At 39.1% G+C, this 20,169-nt stretch overlaps 1 protein-coding gene across 1 annotated transcript in view; it reads left to right on the top strand.

Annotated features, from left to right (window-relative positions):
- Nucleotides 1–19,714, top strand: part of syf2 (SYF2 pre-mRNA-splicing factor) — a 24,600-nt gene extending 4,886 nt beyond the window's left edge. Inside the window, exons 3-7 of the mRNA XM_061968547.2 lie at nt 2,694–2,819; nt 7,823–7,940; nt 9,176–9,266; nt 10,196–10,294; nt 19,420–19,714. Of these exons, the coding sequence (XP_061824531.1) occupies nt 2,694–2,819; nt 7,823–7,940; nt 9,176–9,266; nt 10,196–10,294; nt 19,420–19,585 (600 nt within the window). The 3' untranslated portion in view covers nt 19,586–19,714. The remainder of the gene's footprint in view (nt 1–2,693; nt 2,820–7,822; nt 7,941–9,175; nt 9,267–10,195; nt 10,295–19,419) is intronic.
- The last annotated feature ends 455 nt before the right edge of the window (nt 19,715–20,169 follow it).

The following is a 20,169-nucleotide window of genomic DNA, read 5'->3' as shown; positions in this document are numbered from 1 at the left end:
AACAGCTTTGTGAAGAGGAATGGTCCAAAATTCCTCCTGACCATTGTGCAGGTCTAAGCTGCAACCACAGGAAACTTTTGGTTGAGGTTAGTTCTGCCAAAGGAGGGTCAACCAGTTATTAAATCCAAGGGTTCACATACTTTTTCCACCCTGCACTGTGAATTAGGGCTGGGCGATATGACCTTTTTTTAATATCTCGATATTTTTGGGCCATGTCACGATACACGATATATATCGCAATATTTTGCCTTAGCCTTGAATGAACACTTGATGCATATAATCACACTAGTAGGATGATTCTATGTGTCTACATTAAAACATTCGTGTTCATACTGCATTAATATATGCTCATTTTAAACTTTCATGCAGAGAGGGAAATCACAACTAAGTCAATTGACTAAAACTGTATTTATTAAACAGTTATTAAGCAGTGGCACAAACATTCATGTCATTTCAAAACAGAAAGTGCAAGATTGTCAGAGACATTTTAAAACAAGCTATGAGTTTACTTTTGTGCATGATGTCACTAAGATGACATATCAACAACACTAAATTAAAGTGCACTTTGTGTACAGAACGCCACTACAATAGTTTAAAACAAATAAAGTGCACTTTTGTGCATGATGTCACACAATATATTTCAATATACCTACTCAGTGGCCTAGTGGTTAGAGTGTCCGCCCTGAGATCGGTAGGTTGTGAGTTCAAACCCTGGTCGAGTCATACCAAAGACTATAAAAATGGGACCCATTACCTTCCTGCTTGGCACTCAGCATCAAGTGTTGGAATTGGGGGTTAAATCACCAAAAATTATTCCCGGGCGCGGCACCGCTGCTGCCCACTGCTCCCCTCACCTCCCAGGGGATGAACAAGGGGATGGGTCAAATGCAGAGGACAAATTTCACCACACCTAGTGTGTGTGTGACAATCATTGGTACTTTAATAACTGTCAAATAAAAATTAGCTGCATAATAGGAAATCAAATCGGTATGTGGTAGGTTACTGCGGACGTAATCTCCTTCTGTTGTTGACTATTTGTTTCATACGGTGTTGATGTGGAAATGGTTGCCTCAGCATTTTGTTGGTATGGCACCGAACGGAGATGTTGACATGCGCAGTAAGCACTCTTCATTCTCTAGCAGGTGACTTTTCAAATGATGCTACATATTAGCAGTAATGCTACTTTTTGTAGCAACGCTTTTGCCCCACACTTTATTTTATTTTATAATTACGGTTGTCTGTTCGACATATTGCCACTTGAAGCCAAACCACCGCCAGACGATGGACCCCGTGCAGTTTTTCTTGCGAATTAATTCTTCCTTCATTTGTTACCAGATTCGCACCTTCTTTCTCTCGTATTACCACTCGCACCACAACTAACGTTACCCATGCTGCTACCTCTCTGCTCCGAGAGGGCGTTGACGTATGTAAGAAGGTGCGCTTTCTGTCTGTGAGCAGGAGAGACATGAAAGAGTGAAAAAAGCCTGTAGTGTAATGCCTGCAGCTAAAAGCAACTGCGTGAGAACGTATACTCCAATATCAACAATATAGTCATTTTCCATATCGCACAGAGACAAACTCGAGTATATCGATATATCGCCCAGCCCTACTTATAGCAGTCTACCTTGTCTGTATGCACATGTGTCATGTGAGCAAGTTTTAATGTTGTAAATGTGATGTTTTATGTGTTGTTTACTGTTTTTAATGTAACCTTGCTGCTGCCCTCTTGGCCAGGTCTCCCTTGGAAAAGAGATCTTTGATCTCAATGGGATTTTACCTGGTTAAATAAAGGCTAATAAAAAAAATAAAAAATGATAGCGTATAAATAAAACATTGATAGAGGTTTTTGAAGGCAATGTAGGGGACTCCCATTAGCTGTGATGTTAGCCGCATCTTGCAAGCATTTTTATATCTTTAGAATCTTCTTAAAAAAGACCTGGGTTCTTGTCTCTCATGATTGTGAATGATAGGCAAAGCAAAAAAAAGTGCAGTTCCTCTTTAAAACACTTTGGAAAGTTAGCGCCTTCTAGGCATCTGCGTAAAGCTTGCAACATTACATTTACTTAGCAAGTTTATTAATTACCAAACATTTCATTTTCACATGTCGAACTGCACAGTAAGTTTAAAAACATGAATGACTATTATCTTGCTTAGAATTGAGATCAAAATTCTCAGAGACCATGTTTACATGCTTTCATTTTTAAAGTTATCACACAGTTATTTTAAATTTTAATTAATATTACGCTATTTATTGTCTTGTTCCGCTTTAAAGACATTTCCAATGGACTTTCTTCCATTCTTCATGGTAGGTTCTTGAAGAAATGACTACAAAAAACTAAATCTATCAATTAAAATTAATTATATGTTAGCTCATGCCACAATATACTAATTTGTATAATAAAAACATGTCAGAAAAAAGTCAATGTGATCGCTTCTCACATGGGTTGATAGATAATAGCAGGCGCACCTTACTGGGGCACGGTAGAGTGAGGACAAAATACAACAAAGACAAACCTTGTGTAAAATGGCAGGATTTGTTTATGATGCAGCTCGTTAAGTGCAAATGTTTTAAAAAGTTTAAAATATTTACAAATGTTTATCACGTGTGTGTGACTTGTGATCGCCATTTTTTGTTTTATTGATTAGCCCTACTATATAGTGTCTTGACAGTTACAATGTATTTTCCTCTCCAGAATGAAGCACGCAAGCTCAATCACCAAGAAGTTGTCGAGGAGGATAAGCGACTGAAACTACCCTCAAACTGGGAGGCGAAAAGAGCCAGATTAGAGTGGGAAGTTGCTGACAATGAGAAGAAAAAGGTATGTACATTTGGATGCATAGTACACATTTCTATGAGAAGTCACATTGTTATTTGGTACCTAGAAGCATAGTTGTCATAAAATTCAAATTATGACACATTTAATAAATCTTTCTTCACTCATTATTCAGCGTTTCCACACCTAAAAAATAAGTCAGATTTTTTTACGTGAAAACCAATTATGATAATATAACATAATGTGGCCTCCTGAAGAAGTCAAGTCTGTCGCCATTTTTTACTTTTATTGCCAATCTTATGCTAACAACCGATTTAATTCCAACAAGTATTCCCTCCCGTGCAATCAGTTTCGTCTCTGTGCTTCCCCTGACACACAACACGTCTTCATTCTCTACCAATCACGCACGGATGGTGTATTCATAATCATGGGAAATGAACATCAAATCAAAAGCACACGCACATAAAACATTACCACCAGCATGTCGTTATAGTATGAATGGCTATATATAGCCTATTATTTGCGCACTATTTACTAGTAATGCACCAAAAATTTGTCCGCCAACAAAAAACTTTGATCACCAAATACAGCGCTGTCGGAACCGAATGTTGTGACGTAAACAAGACACGCGTGATTGTCTGGCGCGTAGTCACCATGTCTGCAATGTAGATGTAACTTTAATACACCCCAGATATACCCGCTGACAGCAATCTACAAAATATGCAAATATTAAGAGGTCAGTGGTGGCTTTTAAGGAGAGAAAGTCCAACTGGAGCACCAGCTCGAAGCTATTGTGACGTCATGCTCGCTGCAGATCGCTTTTTGTCGGGGACATCAAGCAACAGAAGGAGAGTCTCTAAACACAAAGTACATTTTATAACAACACCAGAAAAAGTTGCTTGATTTGTTGGTAGTCGTTTTTAATAAAGTAAAAGTCTCTATACACTTGAAAAATTCTCAACAAAGTACACTGTACAATAAGCAGCAACAATTGAAAATTTAGCAAAACGGAATAATATAAAAATGTATGTTAATACTAATTAATAATAACACAGATTTGTTTTTAAATGTATGTATACATTTTTTGAGCCTTTTTAGAGAAAATTATACGATGACGTCATTGTGACCACACCCCCACCGCCAAAGGTATCTTGGCAATCCAAGGGAAACTCTGTTATTATCAATAGATTGTTTTTATTACATTTTTGGTGTGGTTCTACGCAGTTACGAATTGACCGTATTTTCCGGCTAGAGCGCGCCCGTATATAAACCACACCCACTAAATTTTAGAAGAAGAAAAAAGTTCCATATATTAGCCGCACTGGACTATAAGCCGCAGATATATACATTGTGAAATGAGTTATTTACACTGAAATATTTTGCAAATGTTCATTTACATATGTTAATTGTTTCCAAATGATGTCTGTAACACTGCAGTAAATTGACTGATCAAACAAAACAGACGTCATCGTCATGGACACACAAGCTGCGGAAACTAGCTCTCCAATCAGCTAAACAGACTCGATAACTCCACTGTGATGTCTTGGAGAATTTACTGAGGAATTTGTAAAACTTGAACAATACAAAAGGTTGCCATAGTAAGGTAATAATACTAACATGGACACTCGTAAACGTGTTAGAATATTAGGTAATGCTAATGACACTAGCGTTCATTACATTACGATAGCACCGACAAATATGCATGAAATCACTACTACAGAAAGCACACATCGATCCATTTTCTACCGCTAGTCCCTTTCGGGGTCGCGGGGGGTGCTGGAGTCTATCTCAGCTGCATTCGGGCGGTAGGCGGTATACACCATGGACAATGGGACAGTTTATTAAGTAAGAAATGTTTGAGGTAAATTGTAAAATTTACAAACGTTGCTTGGAGTGATGAATGAAGAATCCATACTAGTAGAAACGCTACGGTTGATTAGAAGAAGTAACGGCACTCTACCTCCGGGTTTAAGCTTTAAACAGCAGGAATTTACATTCACACGTTCAACGCTTAGAAAAAAAGTAGCATAATTCACTGTATTTTTTAATCACAACAGTGATGCTGCTTGGTACATATCCTGCGTTCCTGACACATTAAAATCTGAAAGGATGCACTAAACTCAATATTAATGCGTCCCGGGACCCACCTCATTTTCCACATAAAAAACGATACATTGTAAACATTAAACAACTTGTGTTTAATCATAGTAACTGGCAAAAGAAACCTTGTTGTTGGCGCACCAGATTATAAGGCGCATTAAAAGGGTCATATTATGATTTTTTTTTCTAAATTTGAAACACTTCCTTATGTTCTACATAACATGTAATGGTGGATATTTTGTCAAAATGTTGCATAGATTATGTTTTACTAAACATCTTCAAGTCGTCTTCTGACCGTCGCTTCAGGATGCGCCATTTTGTGGGCGTACTTATTTATGTGGCTCCACTTCGACAGCGTCTTCTCCCCTTCATCTTTGTTGTACCGGTGTAGCGTGCAAGGACGGGAGCAGAAGAAGTGTCAAAAGATGGAGCTAACTGTTTTAATGACATTCAGACTTTACTTAAATCAATAACGGAGCAGCATCTCCTCATCCATGGCTCAGTAGTGCAACAACAACGCCGGAAAGGTGTACCGTGAAAAAACGTCTGACCGAAACTCTCTAATAACTAAAGCCATAATGCTCCAACAATCCATCAAGCGGTGCGGCTTCTTAGCTTACTAAAGTCGTACTAAAGCATTTTGACAGATTTTTGAGCACCGTGTGTAATGTTCTATATTCTCAATGGAACATTTAAAGTTTTGGTGTTGCTTACTGGTGTCATCTTGCAGTCTACACATGTCTCTTGTGTGACTGCCATCCACTGGTCACACTTATTACACCATGTACCAAATAAAAGAGCTCCGAGGTCGGTAAGCACAACAATAATTATTCCGTACATTAGGCGCGCCGAGTTATAAGACGCACTGTCGATTTTTTAGAAAATAAAAGTGTTTTAAGTGTGCCTTATAGTCCGGTAAAATACGGTACTTTGCACAGACGTGATCCCCTGTACAAAGTATTGGGACATGCTAATTTAGCCGCTGCCAAAACAAGTAGTTCGTCACCGCTGATTTCCTTTCAACAATTGAAAATACAAACTTCATAGTAAATAAACCAACGTTTCCACTGCTCAATGCTGTGTTAATTCGTGCTGAATATGTTTCAATGTTTAAGGGGCGTGCTGTAATTAAATAAATAAATCATAAGACGGTGATGGTGATAAAAAGTACATTGACTGGCTGCCGCCATTTTGTTTTGCCCAAACGACGTCTGCACATACATCGTGCTTCCAACAAGATCCATTTATTTCATGAGTAAGCAGGAAAAGGAGAACGCAAAAATTCCACCCAAGAATAAGACAATTGCAGACTATTGCAGCTAGAGGTGGGAATCTTGGGCACTTCACGATTCCTTTCTTTCTGCTGCTCAATCGCCGTTTTCTGTTGCATTTTCACTATGTCCGGCTTGTAATCTGCAGTATACAATTTCCTTTTCGGTGCCATTTTAGTTCGGCCCTTCTCAGTTTTTATAAGTTACCGCCAATGTTGAAATAATCCATTTTATTAGCTACGGATGTAGCAGCAGTTAGCATCCCATGACGCACAATGCACTTCTGCCATGACCCGCCCCCGCCGAATTCTTATTGGATGATGTGTGTGACGATTGCTGACGTGTGTGTGACGATTGCTGCCATCTGCTTCGTCTCTTACGCGAATGAGATAAATAATATTATTTGATATTTTACGGTAATGTGTTTAATAATTTCACACATAAGTCGCTCCGGAGTATATGTCGCACCCCCGGAAACTATGAAAAAAAACTGCGATTTATAATCCGAAAAATACGGTATTCCAATCTAAATTTACATAAACACATTGCTGTCTGAGTAACTAAACTATTCAATTGTGTACGGTACATTAAACCTACAAGCTCTTCTCTCCTAGTACAGTGTGATCGTTCTATACTCAGAGAAAGGAATACGAGGCGAAAGTGTTTTTATGTTGCGCTCAAGGACCGTTGAACAGAGTAGGAGGCCACAACAACCTCCAGAAATAATAATACATTGTATTTGTTATACACTTTTCATTCAAATAACTCTTAAAGTGCTACAATACTGACCGATATTTTAAATAGTAAAAGCTTAGCCGTTAAAACAGAGAAAACACTAAGACTAAAACACTATCACTGAACCATAAAAAACCCAAAACATGCAAAATAGTGGGTTTTCGGTGTGTCTACTTCTTTAGTTGTTTAAAAAAACCTTGTTCGAAAGATTTCGGTTAATGTACAAGTATTTTTTTGAGCATATTCAACAATACTGCAATAATAATAACTACAAATTTTGGTCATAATAACCATGATATGAAAATGTAATATTGTTACACCCCTATCGCACAATAAAGTTTTAAAGTTCTATATCAATTGTTGCTCAGATATGTGAACAGGGAATTTAGGATTTGTACAATAGGGTCGAGACACCTTGGCACACACCTGAGGCATTATACATTATGCAATTTAACTGGTTTGCCAGATACCGTATTTTCCGCACTATAAGGCGCACCTAAAAACCTCCAATTTTCTCAAAAGCTGACAGTGCGCCTTATAATCCAGGGTGCCTTATATATGGACCAATATTGAGCCGCAACGGGTCTCGCAACTACGGGATGCATAACGTAACCCCAGCCTCTACTGTAGCGTCTATTCTATGCGCCTTATAATGCGGTGCGCCTTATATATGAACAAAGTTTTAAAATGGGCCATTCATTGAAGGTGCGCCTTATAGTGCGGAAAATGCGGTAATGTTGGTCAGTCTGCTGTGACCAGATTGTCAATAAACAGCAGAAAAAAATTAATAATCTCCTTGTAGCAAAATTAAGTGGGTGAAATGGTGACAGAAAAACGCACTGCATCAAAGATTACTACAAAGGCATTCTTTCAAACCGTTAGATTTTCCTCTTTGCTTACAATTAGTTTGCAATTTGTCAGTATAGTGACTTTGTATTTCAGGAATGTGCTGAAAGAGGTGAAGACTACAACAGAGTGAAATTAATGGACATCACGGCTGATGATGCAGAGCGGTGGGCGAGAAAGAAAAAGAAGAAAAACCCGGACACTGGATTTGCAGGTTGGTTTGCACCGAAGACTGTGCAGAATCAGCTCTTTTATTGTTGATTGGACGGTATAGTGGAGTGGTTGGTTTTTGGGTTCCCTTGTTTATTTGACAAATTGTTTTGCATTCAGCAAAAATTTTCTTCAGCATTACACACATTTCAAATGGAAATACAATTTTTTTCTCCCACATCAGTAATAATTGTTTTTATTACTCCAAAGACATGCACCTGGGGATAGGTTGATTGGCAACACTAAATTGGCCCTAGTGTGTGAATGTGAGTGTGAATGTTGTCTGTCTATCTGTGTTGGCCCTGCGATGAGGTGGCAACTTGTCCAGGGTGTACCCCGCCTTCCGCCCGATTGTAGCTGAGATAGGCTCCAGCGCTCCCCGCGACCCCGAAGGGAATAAGCGGTAGAAAATGGATGGATATTTATTATGTTTTTATTATACAGATGAACAATATAACAGCAACATTAAATGTGATAACAAATTGTCAATTATTAATTTTAATAGCAGAAGCTTGTACGCAAATTATAACAACATGAAGCACTTTTTAGAACAATTCAACAAACCCCTTAAAAGTGATCGCTGTCACAGAAACATGGCTCGATGATAAAAAAGGAATATATTTTGGCCTGGAAAGATATGAACTAAATTACATCAACAGAACCAACAAAAACGGAGGAGGAGTAGCTGTGTACGTGATGAAGAACCTGAACTACAAAGTGGTAAAAACATGTCATTTGATTAGAATGCATAACCATTGAAATATGTCAGTTTATAACCTAAAATCAGAAAGACAAGCAGAATCACAGGACACTGTGCCACACTTATTGATAATATTTTTATAAATGATTTTGATAATAACACTACAAGTGGTCGACTTATAACCGACATTAGTGATCATCTGCCAGTTTCGCAACTGCTAAAACATAACACAGAGCACTTCACTTCATGAATACATGACCTTGTCTGTTAATCATAAAGGCGGCTGAAGATCGCAAAAGAAATAAGATGGTCACGCATTGCTTTCTCCATTAACATTCATGCCTAATGGGATTAACGAGAACAACATGCTTTAACTTTGTCAGGAAGTCATATGGAACTTTTGTGATGCGTTTTTTTTTTTTTAGATTGTTGTGTATCTGCTAAATAGCGTTGGTCTTGAACTTGAAAGAGAGACGGCTTGTTGTGGTGAATTCACGTCAATGTTGCCTCTCACACACACACATCACATCTTTTTGCAGGTTATGCCGAAGCCCAATTGAGACAGTATCAGAGGCTCACCAAGCAGATCAAACCTGACATGCAAAACTATGAGAAACAGCGGGAGGAATGGTGAGTAGATATCCTGTGTTTACATTTACATTACAAGGTATTACAAATTATTAGGAAAAAATACGATCGCAAAGCCAATTGTCCAGTGTAGGAGTATTTCAGCTTCAAACAAGTGACCAGGATGAGTTCATCAACACGGATGAACGAGCAAGCATGCCAATTTGTTGGAAAAAGATAGCAACAACTACAAATAACAGTTTTTCCAACCAGGGAAAAATTGTACTTCAAAGATGTTCAATATTGAAATGCATTTTTTGCTAACAGAAAGTAAGAGTCCATTTGTTATTGTTATTGATAATTAAAAGTTTCTGACTTTCTAGTCACAATGCTTTTTAAAAAATAATAATTTATTGCATTTGAAAGGGTTACTATTATTAATATTATTGTATTTTATTATTAATTTAGTGCTTGATTTGGTGTCAAAAACAATTCTGACAATATGTCATTCAGCAAGATGTATTATTGGCCCAGACCTAGACGCACACGACTGCAAGTATGGAAAAGTATTAGCAATACTTGTTTTTAATTTATTTGACAAAAAGGCCAAAATGATCACTCACAAGGTTTCATCATCTGGCAGTCCCTCCATCACATGTGCACAAGTGTTATACATAAACTGCTGTACCCAAGTTAGCCCTGGGGATAGTTTCATCCAAACTGTGCACTATAATTTAAAGATTTTAGGCTCTAAATCTACGGTATGCACATGAAGGTCAAACAAGCGCCTGCAGGGTTTTTTTGCCTTTTATAATTCCCGCATGCAGAAGCATGAAGAATGTACCGACACATTTTGCCCCTAGCCACACCGTCGTCTTTCATCAAAACGGCCGAGTTCACAATAGTATCATAGAGAAGCCCATTTAAGCGTGGTAAAAAGCTGATTAGCTATGGTTGGTGCATTTATCATTTGTTTTGCCCATACTCCACAGTGGTGAGGACTTCCACCCCACATCCAATAGTCTGATCCATGGCACCCATGTCCCGGGTGAGGATTGCATCGACCGCATGGTGGATGACGTGGAGAAACAGTAAGTCTCAGTCAAAAGTTGATGGCAGTGAAGTCACGCTATTTTTCCCTCCAGTCATTTTTTTTCAAGACACCTCTGTGCTGAATGATTACTGCTTCCCCTTCGTCAATCCACTAAAATGATGGGAACGTTTTGTTCCTCACTGGAATGCTTAGTAGAAGTCTGTGACTAACGGCAGCATGTTGGCTCAGTCTGTCTGAATTTGGCTGCTCTGTTCAATTCTAACACCAACATTATCTAAGTGGTTTGTTGAATTTCTCCCACACACCACAAACCAACTCACCAGCCACGACTAGTGTTGTTCCTATACAAATAATTTGGTACCGGTACCAAAATGTATATCGATACGTTTCAAAATAAAGGGGACCACAAAAATGTCATATTGACTTCGGTTTAACAGAACATCTTACGATATATTAAACATGTTTCCTATTGCACTCAAAGAACAATTTTAGAACATTAAAATAGAAATTAAAAGGCATCAAACACATTAGGCTTGTCTTACTGCACTCAAAGAACAATTTGGCAATTATATATATTACATAAAGCCTGCTAAATTTAGCATTGGGTCAGAATAGAATAGAAAGCATAATTGACATTGTATTAAGTGGTTCATGATTTATGATTGCCACTTTTGATCTGTGCTTTAAGACAAACACAATAATTACTGAACACTAAAAACAACGCTATGGCTAAAACTGCACAGATAAGATATGTAGCAGGTAAAACACGAGTTTACGCTACATGGGAGGTTTTGACTGCGCTAATAATTGGCAACAAGCCAACCAGCTGCGTGCACGTTTACGTATCTATATGTGCACAGCAGGGGAGCTTGTTAACTACATTACCTGTCACTCTTTAAACTCCTTGTACAGATCTGAATGCTTGTTATTTAATTGTTTTGCTAAGTTTGAAGCAAAGGTGTTAATACTGTATTGCCACCTTTTGGTGAGGCATGTTTTAAAGCAGTGCAGCGCTTCTGTGTTTAAAGCGTCACCTTTATCAATAGTTTTAAACCCCAAATACCTCAATATTACGCTTCACTCACCCTCTTTATTAACCAGTAGAATTGCCTTTTTTTTTGTCATTCTTCCCCTCGACACTGTTTCTGTTTGTATGTGCTGTGTATGCTTTTTAACACACTCACCATCATGCACCCTGGCTCTGTACGTCACCGCCGCACGGCGGCATGCGCATGAAAAAAAAGTATCGACATTCTTCAAAGGCGAGAGATGAAAGATGAGATCTGTTGGTAAAAAACCGACATATAATGGTTGTTTGTTTTGGTTTCTTATTGTAAAAGCAAAACCACTTTGGAACACAAGTACAACCCCAAAATTCTATTTTTACTGATGAATTGATTAAGGGCATTTTTACATAATTTTACCAACTTCTTGACGTTTAGTAGAGTAGGCTGAAAAAGGCACACTTGTTTATATTGTTACCCACATGCCAGTGTAAAAACAGTGCCATTTTTTGCACAAGACATTATGTCCGGTGGAAGAATCACACAGCTGAAGCACTTGCACGGAAAACAAGCTGTTAGCAGACTCACTCAGACTGCCTTTGAGATAATTTTATCATTTCCATACCAACAAAACAGGAAGAAGACATCCAAAAGTACAAAAACGCTCCACTTTTCCAAATGCGCTAGCTCGATGCTAATTTACATTGGATTTGCCATAGAAATGCTAGGGATTAGCATTAGCGATTTTACCACCTCCAAATTTTGTAAAAAAAAACAAAAAAAAGATGCACGTTACACTCAAACAGTTGGTGTGTAATAAGTACAAAACAGTATAAGCACTTCATAGGACTCAACAAATGAAAAGACTGGCACTATAAACTTAATGGCAAAGACTACTTCCCGACTAAGACACCATAGTTTTGAGTCGTGCATAAAGAGAGTATGGCCAACTAAACAACAGGTGCCATGACTGCTACCAAGGACGTGTGCGGCTGTGTCCGGATGCATACAATTGCTGTCGTTTTGACGTTAGTTTTTCTGACGAAATAAAACATACATAGTTCTAAACATACTCCAGCTCATAAACTCACAATAAAACATGCTTTCATTTCATGAAAGTATAATTTTGCAGTCGTATTTGACGCACTCTGCTGTTACATTTCTGCAGTGTTTAGTGACCAGCAGGCACTCTTAACATGCACCCAACGTCGCAAAAAATGTAGAAAAATACAGAAGGACCAAAAAAATTACTTATTGCCCTCATTGTGTCAAAATCTTCATTAGCTTTGGACCAACAATCGTGGAAAAATGGTGACTTTTGTGTGAAGTATGTCAACTGGTGGCTGCCTCCAATGTATTTGTAATCACTGTATGTATCACTCATTATGTGTTTATATGGCGATTATATGGCCACATGGCCTAAAAATTAAATGTCCGATTCTTTTCACAAAAAATTCGATATATGATTTTTTAAAACAATTTTTCCATATTTTTAAAAGAAACCTAAATTACTTCTGTTATTATTTGTATTAGCTTCTGTATCTTGTCCTGAATAAAACGCAGACTTTGTGTCTCATTTACTTGGCACAAGACGCAGTCATCAGTGGCTCTCCAGTGTTGATGGCCAACCTTCACTTACCAAAGTTGCCTTTTTTTTTCTGGGTTGTTGGGAAAGCGACGTAAAAGCTTTCCACAATTCTTGCGGGTGGAGCAGCCCCATGCTGCACAACAGCTCATTTTTATGCGTTGAAAAACTAACGAGGAAGCGCCGCAAACACATAGCATCAGCTTAAAGTCTGTAGCAGTCATGTCATCCTGTAGTCACATGAGTGCCTTTTGACCGATCATTGAGATCACCTGAAACGGTTCTACACGACTCTGCTGTAGTCTACACACTGCTGCCATCTAACATCTTGTAACTACAACTGCATGCAAGGTCTACTATATAATACAGTACAGTACATGAGACACAAGTGTAAGATAACAACTGGACAGCACAGTGTTAAAATGTTTATTAAAAAAAATAGACCGACAGTTAACACATTTGAACACACACAAAGGTACCAAAAAATTGGTATCGTTGAGTATCGGTACTATTTTGATTTAATATGAAGTGTATCCATCTTTATAACTTCTAGGCAACATTGAGGCGTTGTACAACCCATGCATTTGCAGTTGCTTGTTTTTTTAAGAATACCAACATGCCCAAATACCATACTTGCCAAACCTCCCGAATTTTCCGGGAGACTCCCGAAATTCAGCACCTCTCCCGAAAACCTCCTGGGACAAATATTCTCCCGAAAATCTCCCGATTTTCAGCCGGAGCTGGAAGCCACGCCGCCTCCAGCTCTTGCGGACATGAGTGAGGACAGCCTTTTTTCAGGACGGGAGGACAACAGGGTGACAAGAACTAAATCATCCAGACTAGAGATAAATTGTATTATTATGTTTATCTTACCTAAAAATAAATATATTTATTAATTTAAAAAAAAAAAAACTAAATAAATTTTTACTATATTTTGCTAAAAACATCAAAATTAATTGTATTTTTATTTATATTTTTTCCTGACTCCTTATTACATCCGGCCATAGAATTATACATTAAAATAAACATATTTGAAATAATTGATTTTAAATTATAATAATTCATTTAAAATGACCATATTTAATTATTAAAATAATTGCTTGTTTATCAACAACTTTACATTTTATTCATTACATTTTGAAACTCTCAGAAGCCAAGTTATGTTATATTCCTTAAGATTTATTTATGCAAGTTTGAAGTATCAATTATCTAAACACAGTTTTGTTTGCATATTTTCAGGATATATGTATATATATATACATATATATGTGTATATATATATATATATATATATATATATATGTATGTATATATATATATGTGTATATATATATATATATATATATATATGTATATATATATATGTACCGTATATATATATACATATATGTATATATATGTATAGATATACATAAATATATGTATATATATATACATATATATGTATATATATATGTATGTATAGATATATATATATGTATGTATGTATAGATATACATATATATATGTATAGATATACATATATATGTACATATATATATATGTATATATATACATATGTATATATATACATATATGTATAGATATATATACAATATATATATATATGTATATATATATATTTATGTATGTATGTATGTATAGATATACATATATATATATATGTGTATTAGAGATGCGCGGATAGGCAATTATTTCATCCGCAACCGCATCAGAAAGTCGTCAACCATCCGCCATCCACCCGATGTAACATTTGATCAGAACCGCACCCGCCCGCACCCGCCCGTTGTTATATATCTAATATAGACGATGCAAGGCATTAGTGAGGTTATAAAGCTTTTGCCTGTTAAAGAAAGGAGACTGATCCAATGCAGCACAGACATTCGCGTGCCACGTTGTCACGACCCAGACGCACACCAGTGCGCAATCATATGGGAGCCGCGCTGAGCGCACCTCCAAGCGCGTCTCGCTGCCGGCGACGGCCGGGTATGGGCCCGACGCTCCAGCGCCATCCATTTTCAGGGCTAGTTGATTCGGCAGGTGGGTTGTTACACACTCCTTAGCGGGTTCCGACTTCCATGGCCACCGTCCTGCTGTCTATATCAACTAGGGTGAGCCCCACCCCTTTCGTGAGCGCACTGCGCGCGGAGTGACCCCTGTTACGCGCCCCCGGCAACAGGGGTGGCGGGCAGGTAGGCGGAGCGGGCGGAGCGCGCGGAGTGACCCCTGTTACGAGCCCCCGGCCACGGGGGTGGCGGGCAGGTAAGCTGCTTACCTGCTGCGCGTGACGCCGGCCGCGGCGAAGGCGGATGAGGCGGGGTGTCGGTGCGGTGGGCGCGGTGGTGACCCTGGACGTGCGTCGGGCCCTTCTCGCGGATCGCCTCAGCTACGGCTCCCGGTGGGGCCCTCTCGGGGAGGGGGCCTCGGTCCCGGACCCCGGCGAGGCGTCCCTTCTCCGCTCCGTAAAGGTGTCCATCTCTTTTTTTTTTTTTTTTCTGTTGTGGCATATGCAGCAGGTGCCTGCTCGTTTTTCGTATGTGGGTAACAACATTTAACTATGTATATATATTTCCGAATTGGTTTAACTGCCACCCGCCTGAATCTATTTAAAATCTAATTTTTTTTTATTTCAACCGCCCGACCTGACCCGACCCGCGGATAAAATCTAATTTTTTTTTATTTCATCCGCCCGATCCACGGATAATCCGCAGACTCCGCGGTTGTGCCCGCAAACCGCGCATCTCTGTGTATATATATATATATATATATATGTATAGATATACATATATATATATATGTGTGTATATATATATATATATGTATAGATATATATATATATATATATATGTATGTGTGGGGAAAAAAAATCACAAGACTATTTCATCTCTACAGGCCTGTTTCATGAGGGGGGTACCCTCAATCGTCAGGAGATTTTAATGGGAGCATTCGCATACCATGGTTTATATAGGGCACAGAGTGGGTGGGTACAGGCTGGCCTAGGGGCGTGGTGATTGGTTCATGTGTTACCTAGGAGGTGTTTCCGTCTATGGCGGCATGTTGTTACAATTTCGCTGCGCTTGTTGAGGGATGACAGGTCTGGACGGTAGATAATAAACAGTTTCTCTTTCAAGCATAGGTTGCATCTTTTATTACCACTATTGTAAGGTGTGCTGGATGCAAGAATTTGCCATGTTATTGAATATTCAACATTATTGTCTTTGAGGTCCCAAATGTGTTTGCTGAGTTCTGTGGTATTTCGCAGGTTTTTGTTCCTGAAAGAAGCCTTGTGGTTGTTCCATCTGGTTTTGAATTCACCCTCGGTTAATCCTACATATGTGTCGGATGTGTTAATGTCCTTGCGTATTACCTTAGATTGGTAGACAACTGATGTTTGTAAGCATCCCCCGTTGAGGGGGCAATCAGGTTTCTTTCGACAGTTACATGCTTTGTTGGTTTTGGAGTCGTTCTGACTGGGGGTCGACGGCTCATTTGCAATTGTTTTGTTGTGGTTTGAGATGATTTGTCGTATATTGTTCATGCAGCTGTAGCTCAATTTGATGTTGTTCTTGTTGAATACTTTTCTTAGGTTGTTGTCTTTGGGAAAGTGTTTGTCAATCAGGTTGAGGAATTTGTGTCCAATGTTCGTTGAGACGTTTTTGCTGTATGGGGGGTTGTACCAGATGATGCCGTTTCGTTTTCTGTTCTTTTTTGGCTGGTTTCCTGGCGTGGGTTCATAGGTGAGGGTGAAATTGTATCCGCTTTCATCAAGGGCTTTTTGGTACGGGGGGGTTGCTTGGTCAAATTCAGCTTTGCTAGATGACAGCATCGATAGCCTTTTATTGATTCCGGTAGGTATTCTTTTCGTGGTGGTGGGTGGATGGTTGCTGTCATGGTGCACGTATTGGAGTGTTGTGTTGGGTTTCGTGAATGGTTGGTAGCTGTTATTTCTCAGGTTGAAAGTGACGTCAAGAAAGTTGACGGTTTGCATGCATCTCAATCTCCTGACGATTGAGGGTACCCCCCTCATGAAACAGGCCTGTAGAGATGAAATAGTCTTGTGATTTTTTTTCCCCACACATACATATATTGCGCTCTACTACGGTATCGAGCACTATTTTTTGGATAACCTTATTAAGACATATATATATATATATATATATATGTATGAAATACTTGACTTGCTTGCAAACCGTCAACTTTCTTGACGTCACTTTCAACCTGAGAAATAACAGCTACCAACCATTCACGAAACCCAACACAACACTCCAATACGTGCACCATGACAGCAACCATCCACCCACCACCACGAAAAGAATACCTACCGGAATCAATAAAAGGCTATCGATGCTGTCATCTAGCAAAGCTGAATTTGACCAAGCAACCCCCCCGTACCAAAAAGCCCTTGATGAAAGCGGATACAATTTCACCCTCACCTATGAACCCACGCCAGGAAACCAGCCAAAAAAGAACAGAAAACGAAACGGCATCATCTGGTACAACCCCCCATACAGCAAAAACGTCTCAACGAACATTGGACACAAATTCCTCAACCTGATTGACAAACACTTTCCCAAAGACAACAACCTAAGAAAAGTATTCAACAAGAACAACATCAAATTGAGCTACAGCTGCATGAACAATATACGACAAATCATCTCAAACCACAACAAAACAATTGCAAATGAGCCGTCGACCCCCAGTCAGAACGACTCCAAAACCAACAAAGCATGTAACTGTCGAAAGAAACCTGATTGCCCCCTCAACGGGGGATGCTTACAAACATCAGTTGTCTACCAATCTAAGGTAATACGCAAGGACATTAACACATCCGACACATATGTAGGATTAACCGAGGGTGAATTCAAAACCAGATGGAACAACCACAAGGCTTCTTTCAGGAACAAAAACCTGCGAAATACCACAGAACTCAGCAAACACATTTGGGACCTCAAAGACAATAATGTTGAATATTCAATAACATGGCAAATTCTTGCATCCAGCACACCTTACAATTGATGAAAGCGGATACAATTTCACCCTCACCTATGAACCCACGCCAGGAAACCAGCCAAAAAAGAACAGAAAACGAAACGGCATCATCTGGTACAACCCCCCATACAGCAAAAACGTCTCAACGAACATTGGACACAAATTCCTCAACCTGATTGACAAACACTTTCCCAAAGACAACAACCTAAGAAAAGTATTCAACAAGAACAACATCAAATTGAGCTACAGCTGCATGAACAATATACGACAAATCATCTCAAACCACAACAAAACAATTGCAAATGAGCCGTCGACCCCCAGTCAGAACGACTCCAAAACCAACAAAGCATGTAACTGTCGAAAGAAACCTGATTGCCCCCTCAACGGGGGATGCTTACAAACATCAGTTGTCTACCAATCTAAGGTAATACGCAAGGACATTAACACATCCGACACATATGTAGGATTAACCGAGGGTGAATTCAAAACCAGATGGAACAACCACAAGGCTTCTTTCAGGAACAAAAACCTGCGAAATACCACAGAACTCAGCAAACACATTTGGGACCTCAAAGACAATAATGTTGAATATTCAATAACATGGCAAATTCTTGCATCCAGCACACCTTACAATAGTGGTAATAAAAGATGCAACCTATGCTTGAAAGAGAAACTGTTTATTATCTACCGTCCAGACCTGTCATCCCTCAACAAGCGCAGCGAAATTGTAACAACATACCGCCATAGACGGAAACACCTCCTAGGTAACACATGAACCAATCACCACGCCCCTAGGCCAGCCTGTACCCACCCACTCTGTGCCCTATATAAACCATGGTATGCGAATGCTCCCATTAAAATCTCCTGACGATTGAGGGTACCCCCCTCATGAAACAGGCCTGTAGAGATGAAATAGTCTTGTGATTTTTTTTCCCCACACATACATATATTGCGCTCTACTACGGTATCGAGCACTATTTTTTGGATAACCTTATTAAGACATATATATATATATATATATATATATATGTATGAAATACTTGACTTGGTGAATTCTAGCTGTCAATATACTCCTCCCCACTTAACCACGCCCCACCCCACCCCTGAGCACGCCCCCACCTCCCGAAATCGGAGGTCTCAAGGTTGGCAAGTATGCCAAATACCAAGTACTTCTACTATTTAAGGAATTGTAAATTGATCAGAATAGAGTCTAAAAAACACCTAAATATTTCCTAAATGAAACTGATTCCAACATTTAAATGAGACAACGTAATACTAACACTATTCACATCAGGCGAAAAGATTTGAACAAGGCCGGCCTGTAAGAATTATGTGCAGTATAATTGAGGAAGGTGGATGTATACATGGACGGAGTGCATAAGTTCGGGCCTATCTGGCTCAAGGTAATACCTCCTGCAAACAGCTGATTGAAGGCAATTGAGTTTCATCTTAATGAGGTGATGATTATGCTGATTTATTAATATCGTCGGTCGACCAAATAACGCAGTACCAGTGTCAACACTTAAAGGACCCGTGAAACAAATCGATTCTTATTTTCTTACATCTGTATTGTCATGTGTGCAGAATTGAGAAGCGTGCCAAATACAGCCGACGCAGGGCCTACAACGACGACGCAGACATCGACTACATTAACGAGAGGAACGCCAAGTTCAACAAGAAGGCCGAACGTTTCTACGGCAAATACACGGCAGAGATCAAGCAGAACTTGGAGAGAGGCACTGCTGTTTGACTTCCATTTCTTCTTTTTACATACATTGTTTTGAGCTGTGATTAATGTGTGTTATGTAACAGTTCAAGAATACACTTTGGACTATCCTCACTCTTATTTTTCATTAAACCACTTTCATTGAAAGAAGAACACTCGTGTTTTGTGTCTCATGACAGCCAGCATTTAAAATTTTGAGCGTGAGAATTAAAGTGGCTTCCAACCTTGAGGCTTTTTTGGTGGAAAATGTTAGCTGACGAATGTTTGATGTAGGTGCAAAGATAAGGAGCAACAGTGTAATTCAATTCATTATCATCCCCATCTTTGTCTGACCAACTTGCCTCAAGCAGCAAAGGAGCCTTGTGACTGAAGATAAAATGAATGGCACGACATTCCCATGTAGACTTGTCCCACTCTCACACTAAATTAGCTTGAACTGTTAACCTCCTGATTGTTACCTAGAATAAATTATACTGTTTTAACACAAATGTGTGAGTTAAATGAGTTGACTCGGAATTTCCCCTCACATAAAACTCAGCAAAGAGCACCCACTGCAGAGGAAAAATTGAGAGCTGCCCGAGTATTCAGTGGAGTATAAAGGTCAACAT

Source organism: Nerophis lumbriciformis, linkage group LG08 (assembly GCF_033978685.3).
Source record: "Nerophis lumbriciformis linkage group LG08, RoL_Nlum_v2.1, whole genome shotgun sequence".
NCBI lineage: Eukaryota > Metazoa > Chordata > Actinopteri > Syngnathiformes > Syngnathidae > Nerophis > Nerophis lumbriciformis.
The sequence above is the reverse complement of the archived record's forward strand: the minus strand, read 5'-3'. Positions and strand labels throughout refer to the sequence as shown.